The sequence below is a fragment of the Nelumbo nucifera genome, chromosome 1, assembly GCF_055504915.1.
Source record: "Nelumbo nucifera cultivar China Antique chromosome 1, China Antique-T2T, whole genome shotgun sequence".
In the NCBI taxonomy this organism is placed as follows: Eukaryota; Viridiplantae; Streptophyta; class Magnoliopsida; order Proteales; family Nelumbonaceae; genus Nelumbo; species Nelumbo nucifera.
The window spans coordinates 98125754-98136762 of NC_142649.1; the positions used below are offsets into that span (position 1 = coordinate 98125754).

An 11009-nucleotide genomic window follows, 5' to 3' on the forward strand; every position below is an offset into this window, starting at 1 on the left:
TCCTTTTTTCTGTCAGAGCGTTGGCGAGTTCTACATCAATCGAACTCTACACCATTGCAATGTCACCGTCGTCAGCCATGTTTGATCTTGATCTGACGTCACCCTGCTACCTGCATCCTTCCGACAGTCCTGGTGCAGTTTTGATTTCGTCTCCGCTTATTACTTGATATGGCAGAGAGCGATGCGGATCCCATTAGAAGCCAAAAATAAGTTTGGCTTTGTCAATGGAACAATATTGAAACCTGAATAACCTCCGGCAGAAGTAAGAGCATGGATCAAATGCGGCAATAGCATAGTCACTTTGTGTTTCTTTAATTCTCTCGCACGAGAATTCCATTAAAGTGTTGCATATCCGTCTTCTAGAAGGGAGACTTGGTCTGATTTTGAAGAAAGGTTTTCCCAAGGTCACGATCCTCGGTTATATCAATTGAAGTGGGATCTTTCCCTATTACACCAATGAACCATGTTAGTGACCTCTTATTTCACACGAATGAATGGTCTTTGGGACAAAATTGCAGTTCTTTCTGAAATACCGGAGTGCTCTTGTGGATCTGCAAGAAAGTTGATTGCAGAAAGAGAGAAAGATAAAGTCCTATAGTTCTTGATGGGCCTTGCGGACACCTTCAACAATGTCCGATCTTCCATCCTCACCATGGAGCCAATTCCAAATGTGAATCGTGCCTTTGCCATGATCATACAAGAAGAGTGCCACCAAGCCATGGTTTCTCAGAAGATGCCACTAATTGACACTGTTGTTGCTGCTTTCTTTGTGAATAAATCTGGTATTTGGAGTAATGGAAATCCGACCAAATCCAAACTCAAATGTGAATATTGTAAAAGAACAAGACATACCAGAGACGTGTTTTGAACTCTTTGAATATCCTGAAGGTTGGGACAAAGGTCGATCAACCAAGAATTCCAAGAATGGAAAATCAGCCCACGCAGCTTGTGTGAAAGGTGAATCATTTGGATCTCAAGAAGTCTCACCTATATCTCTCACTATAGACCAATATAATCAGTTGTTGGGGCTACTAAATGATGATAATCATGATCCATTGGCTACTTCAACCATGACTGGTAAGGATCCTTTCACTTCTTTAATACATTTGGACATTTGGATTTTGGACAACGGGGCTTTAGATCACATGACCCCTAACAAACCCTTGTTCATCCACTGTAAAGCCTTAATGACTTTCTTCTCTGTTAGATTACCAAATAATTGTCTCTTATCCGCCATTCATATAAGAACAATTATATTGATACCTGGCCCTGTAATTCAACATGTACTGTATGTGCCTAACTTCAAGTATAATCTCTTGTTTATAAGAAGACTTACAACACAGTTAAACTGTATTGCTCTCTTTTCCTCCACATCCTATGTATTATAGGACCAACACTTGAAGACGATTGGCAAGGGACATCTGTTTGATGGAGTCTATTGCTTAGAATATGGTGCTTCAATTGCAGCTTCTACTACATCACATATAGATGGAGATGGATATACTTCATGGTACAATAGGCTCAGGCATGCTCCTCCTCGTCAGTTGTCTTTACTATTAAACAGGCATATCATAGATGATAGTAATGGGGTTTGTGATGCTTGCGAATGAGCAAAACATACTAGAGTTCCGTTTCCAATAAGCTCGTCAAGAGCAACTTCAGCCTTTACTTTGATACATGTTGACATATGGGGTCCTTATCACATTGCTTCTCATTCAGGCACAAGATATATTTTAACCATTGTAGATGATTACAGTAGATGCACTTGGCTGTAATTGATGAAATTTAAGTCAGAAATATTTTTTGTACCTGTCTCATTCTATAAAATGGTGAGAACTCAGTTCAAATGTAGTGTTCAACAAGTCAAATTTGATAATGGGAAAGAGTTTCTCTCTAATCCTATTCAATCATTCTTTACTCAAAATGGGATTGTGCACCAAAGAACCTGTGTCTATTCCCCGCAACAAAACGGGAGAGTTGAGAGAAAACACAAGCACTTGTTAGAGGTTGCCCGTGCTTTGCGATTTCAAGCTTCACTGCTAGTTAGCTTTTGGGGTGAATGTGTGTTCACTTCAACATACATAATAAACTATTTGCCAGCCATTCCCCTTCAAAGTAAGTCCTCATTTGAGTTACTTTTTGGAAGGCCTCTCATGCTCAATCACTTGTGCACCTTTGGGTGCTTATGCTATGCCCATGGGCGACCATTAGACATAGACAAATTTGCACCTCGGGCAACCCAGTGTATATTTGTTGGTTATTCATACAGACAAAAGGGATATTGAGTATATAGCCTCAAGACTCATTGAATATTCACCTCAAGAGATGTAGCCTTATATGAAAATATTTTTCCATATGCTAGTGATTCTTCTAACCAACACCATAGTCCAAACATTGTGTTCCCGCTCTCTCAAATTGAACAACAGACAAAACCCTTTGTGATTAACCATTCAGATCAATCCACTGAACCTTTGACATCTCAAGATAACGCCAAGACTGACTTACATCCATTTTCCAAGCCTATTGAACTGTCTCGGCCTCAACGTGCTAGAAGACTACTCACCCACCTCGAAGACTTCATTTATAACCTGCCACATTCCACATCCGCCGCAGCTTTAGCCTCATCTGAACCCATTAATTAAGCCCAAATCATATGCTCAAGCAGCCCATGATCCAAATTGTAAACATGACATTAATGAAGAAATACAAGCGCTCAAGAGAAATAAAATATGGTCCATAGTTGACCTTCCTCCAGGAAAGAAACCCATTGGAGCAAAGTGGGTATACAAATTAAAATACCATGCTGATGGTATGATAGAGCGCTACAAAGCCCGCTTAGTGGCAAAGGGATACAACCAAGTAGAGGGATATGATTACCATGATACATATGCCCCTGTGGAAAAGCTAGTCACACTCTGCTGTTTATTGGCTATAGCGACATCAAAGGGTTGGGAACTTCACTAGTTAGACATGAACAACGCTTTCTTGAATGGGGATTTGGCAGAAGATGTGTATATGAACATACCTCTCGGTTTTCCCAAGCAGCCACAAAATAAAATTCGCAAATTACACTAGTCTTTATATGGGTTTAAACAAGCCTCATGTTGCTGGTATGAGAAATTTGCAACTGTATTGACAAACATCAGATTCAAACAGTCCATAACAGATTACTCCCTCTTTACACTAAAGCAAGATGAATCATCCATTGTGGTTTTGGTGTATGTTGATGAACTGGTCATAAAACATCTCCATGATTGTTTCTTGTTGAAAGACCTAGGCCCACTCAAGTATTTCTTGGGCTTGGAAATTGCACGTAGCAGTTCTGGAATTTTTTTATGTAAGAACAAATATGCTTTCGACATCATCTCTGATATAAGTATGGAGAATTGTAAACCTGCATCACATCCCATGGAGCAACAAAAACACTTCATTGATGACAATAGCCCACTGCTAGATGGTCCAAGTTAGTATAGGCGATTGGTGGGTCGGTTAGTCTACTTAACCGTCACTAGGCCAGAACTCGGTTTTCCAGTACATATACTAACACAATTCTTGAGCAAGCCATGGACAGAGCATATGGAGGCTGCTAAAAGAGTGGTTAGATTCATCAAAACCAATCCCAGTCATGGAACATTTTTTAGCAAACAATGAGATGCTACTCCGAATCTATTGTGGTTCTGATTGGACCTCTTGCCCATTAACTCGGATGCCCACTTATGTTGCGTTACTTGGAAGCTCCATCATTTCATGGAAAATTAAGAAGTAGTCAACTGTGTCACACTCATCTGTGGAAGCTGAATATCAGGCCATGGTTGTTGCCACTAATGAGCTACTATGGCTTAGACGCCTACTCTGTGGCTTAAACATTCCCATTTCTGAGCCTATGGAACTTTTCTGTGGCATTCAATCAACCATACACATTGCTACATATCGATATTAATTGTCATTTTGTGTGTGAACACGTTCAAGGTAAGACCATCAAGCTCCGGCATATTGTTACCAAGTGCCAGTCAGCCAACCTTTTCACTAAAGCATTGGGCGCAGAACAATCCTCTCATCTCATGTCCAAGTTGGGCATCACAGATGCTCCAACTTGAGGGGGCATATTGGAGAAGAAAATCGGTTAGTTGGCTACCGTCCAGCTGTAGTTTGTTAGACAGCTATCAAGTTAGTTATTAGTCAAACATCTGCCAAGACTATATATATATATATACCCATCACCCCGAATCAATGAACATATAGGGTTCCTTTTTTCTCTGCTCTTTGTTTTGATAGGGTTTGTACCCAATTAATGGCAAATGGTAACAACAGATTTTCAGGGTTTCCCAGTCCCACTGCTTCGGTAGTAAGTACAACAGCAGTATGCATCTCGGTAAAAGTCAATTCATCAATATTGGCTATGACCATGAACAAAGAAAATAATACAGAGAAAAACATACTACATGAAATGTGGATTGCTGAAAAAGGAGAGGATTTCATGAGTGACTTCTTCAGCTTTCTCTTGTTGGATATAATGGTGGCCATCAATGATAACAACTTCAACGTTTGGTACCAAAGCTTTGAATTCTCCTCCCTCCACATACTCCTTCATACCGAGTGTGTTAAATCCGATATCCTTGTCCCCAATTATCACCTTTGCCGGGACTTTGATCTTCGCCCCTCGCCAAGGAGCAAGAAGCTCCCAGCTCCTACAATCATCAACAGCATCAGATTTACATTAATTACATCCATTAATGCAGATGGAGATATGGTTAATGGCAACTGGGGGGGGGGGGGGTTAATATATATAACTTTCCTCATTTATTCTTACTTGTCCATTGCTCGGAAGTAGTTCAAAGGGCCGGTAAATCCAGACTTGCGGAACTTGGTAGCAGAAAATTGGAGCTCTTCCTCAGTAATCCATGCTGGGAGCGACGCTGGAGTGTTCAGAAAATCAATAATCTCAACATCGGGAGGAGCACTCAGAAGATCAGGTGCGCCGACCAGGAGAAATCTCTTCATAACAGTAAAACAGTCATAACGGGCAAAGGCCTTTTCTGCTCTCCCTGGCTCCTTCAATAGCATGTATAATCAGAGTTTCTGTATCTGTTCCTTTTAATTTTCTAGAGTGAATTAATGAATGAATGAAGCAAACGGATTGGGAGATGGAGGACGCTTACTTGGAATTGACAAATGAAGTAGCCTTGGCCATACAGTCTGGTCATCTTCTGTACTGGCTTCTCTGTAGGGGAGGGTGGCCGGAAAGCGAGGCCCAAGCTGACCACTGCTTTAACTCTATCTGGCCTGAAGAGACATAGGTACCACGCTACCTGAGCACCCCAATCATGTCCAACCACAAAAGCCTGTTACAAGATTAACCCAACAACAGTTCATATATAGTAATAGCTTCTTTCATGGCGGACTGAGAATATTGAGAGAAGGGAGAGAGAAGTATGTATATAACCCGTTCTTCGCCAAGCTCGTCCAGCAGGCCGATGAGGTCGCCCACAAGGTGGAGCGTTGTGTATGAAGCAGGATCAGATGGAGAATCCGTATCTCCATACCCTCGCATATCTGGTGCAACCACACGATAGCCATGTCTAGCCAATTGGTTAATCTGGTAATTCCAGGAGAACCAAAGTTGAGGAAAGCCATGGATGAGAAGAACCAGTGGCCCCCTCCCTTTCTCTGCTATGTTCATCCATATTCCGTTGGTTCGGACCCTTCTCTGCCTTAGGTCGCTCATGTCTTCTTCTGCTATATAGTTCTTCTTCTTCTTCTTCTTCTGCTATATAGTTCTTTTCTCTGGCTGATAGCTAGCATCTGTTTTTTTTTTTTTTTTTCAATGGTGGCGGCTTAACTCAGGTTGAAAATTTTGGAATGCTTAGTTCATCTGTGGAAAAGATCTGGACTTTGAAAGTTCATATCTGATATGTGCAAGGAACCCTCGTTTCCATTGCTTGTCAACCTAAATGGACCCCGTTAATAATTAGAGTGAGAGATTTTTTATTTAAAGACCTACCGACCATTATAATTTATTAAGTTGAATAATTCTTAGGTTGAATAATTCTTTAAGATTTATAATTTAAAACTTTTTTTTGACCTTTTATTGGGTTTGGGACCATTCAGTAACCTGCCTCATTAATAATTTTGGGCGTAGACAGACTAATAGACCATCAAGATCCACGTCTTTTCCAGAAAATTTTATTTTTTATATCAACTTGGCTCATAAAATCTTATCTCTATACCTACCTAGAGTTGTCTTTGTTAATTTGGAGTTGATCAATATAAAATTATAAATTGGTGTGAAATATATATGGATTGTCAATGCCACATGATCATAGACGTTTTGGGTTAATTAATCTAAATTGATATTCAAGTCTAAATGGCAATTATATTGGTCCCCCACATCTACATGTACGCTTTCAGTTGAAGTGACTCTCTTATGTGACGGATCATTGACATTTATGGTTAATTTGACATAAAAACACAGTACTTTATATCAATCCAAAATGTTTCGGTCTCACAAATTTGCATTGATAAACCCAACAAGGTTTTAGATAAAAATACAATGGCACCAAACACAACTTTAATTAATTTCCATTTCCGGTCTCACTAAAGTTTTTAGCCAGGTGGTCAACAAAAAAAAAAGCTTTGTATTAGTTCTATGACGTAAAATCTAGTACGCTATGACAGAGAAGTTTAAACTAAAATACAAGGAACAATAGAGAATTTGATTACGTGAAAGATAGATTATTGAAAAAGGAAAGAATTTCACGAGTTACTTCTTCAGCTTTTTCTTGATGGATATAATGGTGGCCATCAATGGTAACAACTTCAATATTCGGTATAAAAGTTTTGAAATCTCCTCCCTCTACATACACTCCTTTGTGCCATATGCGTGAAGTACAACATCTTTGCTACCATTTATCAATTTTGCTGGAACTGTAATTTTCGCCCCTTGCCATGGTTTCAGAAGCTCCCAGTTCCTATATCAACAACACCAAATTGAAAATTAGATATGGAGAGAGAGATAATGCCTTTACACTTAGGCCAGGGAAGACCCCACTTTTTCCTTCTTTTTCCTACTTTTTCCTTCAAAGGCCAAAGCAAACACAGCCTTATTGAACTGCTGGCTAAACTGGGTAAACCGTGACCCAATGAGCTTTATGCCCAGTCTGGTTATGGTAATTGGCTGAGTAATAACACCGGTCTGATCGGATGTTTGAAACCAGAGAGAAGAAGCTGTCCTGTATGTTCAAAGATAAGGGACTGCTGCTTGCTTTTGGGGCTTTATATGCTACATTACCATTTTAAAATTCCAGATATGGTTGGAAGAATATACTCTTTATCTGATTGAGTTTCTTCTTTTTATTGGGTTATGCTTTAAAAAAATTAGACTAGAAGAATATTTTGGTAGTATGTTGGCATTAAGGGGGGGGCTTTGTCAATACGTATGATTTTGTAAACAACTGCCACATCATAAAAAACAAAATAATTTTGATGATCTGGAAGTTGTTTAGCATGGTTTTTAAAACCGACCCGGAGACTGAACTGGTCAGGGTCCGGTTACTGGGTCAAACGATCGGCCCATTCTGACAAAAAAAATTTAGAAAAAAAAAGAAAACTAGTCAAAACCATTCGAACGGTTAATCGCCCGGGTCAGCAGTTTGCTGACCAAAATCAACAGTTTTTATAGAAAATCTGGTTTTAGAGAAAACCAGAACCGGTCACTAGTTTTTCCGGTCCGGTCCAGTTTTAAAAACCATGTTGGTTAGTGCAACTTAATTGTCAGGGTCAACCTAAAACCTGACTAACCCTACCTGATTTTGGGCCCAATGAGGTTGACGTTGTTTAAAATCAGGTTCAACCCCAACCTTATTTTGAATGTGGTTAAATATATGAATATTATTAATTAGACCTGTTCACAAGCGGGAACAGGCATTGCCTCGTTATTAACAGAAAATGTCTAAGTCTATACCTGCAGCCTAAACATTGGACTTAGATCTTGAGCCCAAACTGGACCCTTACACAAAGTCTAAAACTCAATCTATAGGACAGGAAACATCCTACCTTTGGTGGAGGTATATTAATAATATACTATTTATTATATTATATTATATATATTTATTTATATAATGTTATCACACCAGGTTTATTCAGAGCCTGGCCTGAAAAATAGTCCGACCTGATGCTTAGAACCTAAGCTTAAGTCTAAGCTCATAGGTCTAAAACCATGTCCAAGCCCAATAAAGACCAATGAGAATAGGCTGGGCCAGCCTAGTAGGCTACCTGGTCCTGAAAATGTTTATATATGTGTGTATGTACCATGTACAAAATCTCTCTAATAAAACAAAAAGAAAGTGTTATGTATAGGGTTTTATATCTTTGTCAATATTTTAAGTATTATATTAGATGTTTGGTGTTCTTTTTTATTCCTCTATTGAAAATTTTTATAAATTTGTATAGTTAGGAACAATAATAGGTGGGAGAATCTAACACAACTCAGGGGCCTAATGTAGTATAGGTGGGAATTTGGGATAATACATTCATAAAACCAATAAAAATTTTGTGGAAGAACAAACTATAAATTTTAATTTTAAAGATATTTAAAAATTATTGCAAAAAAATATTAAATTTTGTATCATGCATTCATTAGGCTGACCTCATCCAACTCAAGCTGATTATGATCAAATTGAGTGGTTAGTGGAGTTGAGTAAGGGTTACATACTCCAAGCCTGAGGCCTTGTTCGTTTGTAATAAGTAACATTTACCTGGGTAAATGCACTTACCCATGTTCTTTTGATTTTCAGATTCCCAAGTAAATAATAAAATGACATTTTACCCTCACAAATTAATTATTAAAATGGGTAAAATGGTCCCATCATGTTTTGTAAAAAATTCTCTTAGGTGGGAAAGTTACTTATCCACCTGGGAGATAGGTAAGTTTTACCTTGGAAAGTAAAGGTAACTTTACTGTGGGATCCATTGCTTAATGCAAAAAGAACATGGGGAAATTGACCAATGGGAAAGAGTTAACCTTTGACCAACTTTCCCATGTATATTTACCTACAAATGAACGGGGCCTGAGGGTCAGTTAGCTGGTTTCTGCATGGAGAATCCAATGGGGTTGGATTGATTAATTACATGAAAATACACCTGTACATATATCTTGAAAATAGTTTTTGAGTCTCACAATAAAACGAGTTTTTAATTTGTCCCACATTGAAAAATTACTAAACATGTTTTGAGTTTTTAAACAGGAGTTTGCTTACACTCCTTAGAATTATAAGAGGATAGCGTGGAGGTTTTCTACCGCACAATACATGTGTGTGTGTGTGATGCAATTTTAGGTGCTTTAGAGAATGCACTTTGCTCACACCTATGTGGTTCGCGTAAGACGACATTGATTTTTTTTGTGCAAGGCTTAATCATGACCATTGATGTTTTAAGAAAGCCCAACGGTCATGATTTGATCGGGTGTGATCAAGAGGCATTATTCAAAAGTTAAAAATCATTAACTGTGTTAACTAACTTTTAGCAATCACAAAGTTTGAAATTATGATTGCACAAATAGACTTTTCTGAACCAACACCTTCTTCATGATGACTCTTTAGAAATTATATAAGGAGCTTGAATCAAGCAAATGAACACAATTTTCTGAAAAAACACTCGTCTCTTTCAGTCCGATCTGTTACTATTTCACATATGGTTTTTTCGGAGATTCTTCAACTTTTCTAGTTGCAAATTCTCGTTCAAGGCTCCGTTGTATCATAGGAACGAATTTGCTTGTAGTCTAACAATAAATTTTAAAATATAGTAATTATTATTACAACTCTCACTCTCCTTCCCCCACTACTCTCTCTTAAATGTCTTTTTTAAATGTAATAATAACATTCATTAAAATAAGAGGCCTTGGAAAACCTAAAGGTCTCTCTCTCTAATAGTATGTAGCTTTATTAGTCTAATCAAGATAAGCAATGATTACTTTTTTATATTTTTAAAACAAAGAAAATAGGAAAAATGCAAAAATTTGAGAAAATAGAAAAATAGGTTATCTCAAAAAGTAATTTTATTGGTTATATTTTTTTAATTTTTCATAATTTATCATATTTATTGGAAATCATGTTAATCCATTTTTGGTAATTTCTTGGATAATTTTTGGTAATTATGACAAAATTATTGGTACTTTATTTTTAGTTATCTTCTTGGCTAATTTCTATTCATTAAGTGTAAGTTTTTCTATTTATAACTTAAATTATATTACTTTTGATTACAGTTTAAAATTTAATTTTATTACTTATAGTTGAAAATATAATCTAAATAATATTTAAAATACAATTTAAAATTTAAATTGTTCATTAATGAATTAATAAAAAATATTAATATTTTTTAATAATTACAGTATTTTAATAAACATTGTTAATTATTAAATACTTTAACCAATAATTCTTAAATTATTGAAAATACTGTAAAATATGGTTAGTTATTAATACTGTAATTATTAAAAATACTGTTAATAAAGGTACATCATTTTTAATAGATAATGTTAATTAATTTAAACACTATAATTATTAAAAGTACTATATTAATTATTAAATTCTGTATTTTAATAAATATTTTTAATGAATTAATAATGTTGTAATTATTAAAAATACTATATTAATTAAAAGTACAATTAATGTTATTGATTAATAAAATAATGTAATTATTTAATTATTGTTAATTAATAAATACTATAATTGTTAATATTATTTTTAATAAATCATAACTTACATTTTATTAATTAATAAATATATTATTTAAAACTGTTTTTTAATAAGCAATGATGATTATTTAAGAATACTATAATTATTAAAAGTATTATTAATTAATAACTATATTATTTTTAATAAATACGATTAATACTACTAATTAATAAAATGCTATTAATTATTAAAAATATTGTAATTATTATTAATACTGTAAATTTTAAAATACATTAATTATTATTACTACTCTCTCTCTCTTAAATGTCTTTTTCAAATGTA

General features: G+C 36.0%; 1 protein-coding gene across 1 annotated transcript; it reads right to left on the reverse strand.

Annotated features, from left to right (window-relative positions):
* Window positions 1–4194: 4194 nt before the first annotated feature.
* On the reverse strand, window positions 4195–5874 carry LOC104610561 (epoxide hydrolase 1-like). Its single transcript, XM_010277235.3, has 4 exons — window positions 5444–5874; window positions 5160–5342; window positions 4811–5052; window positions 4195–4688 (listed from the first exon to the last, which is right to left on the reverse strand). Exons 1-4 carry the CDS (start codon window positions 5723–5725, stop codon window positions 4439–4441), a joined length of 957 nt encoding a protein of 318 aa, XP_010275537.1. The 5' UTR covers window positions 5726–5874; the 3' UTR covers window positions 4195–4438.
* Window positions 5875–11009: the final 5135 nt, after the last annotated feature.

Bases quoted from the DNA above. Each gene is read 5' to 3' on its own strand.
- LOC104610561 (XM_010277235.3), bottom strand. From the start codon at position 5,725: ATGAGCGACCTAAGGCAGAGAAGGGTCCGAACCAACGGAATATGGATG. The intron at 5,053-5,159 runs GTAAGCGTCCTC...ATGCTATTGAAG, and splicing joins ACTTCATTTGTCAATTCCAA to GAGCCAGGGAGAGCAGAAAA. The intron at 4,689-4,810 runs GTAAGAATAAAT...TGATGATTGTAG, and splicing joins TACTTCCGAGCAATGGACAA to GAGCTGGGAGCTTCTTGCTC.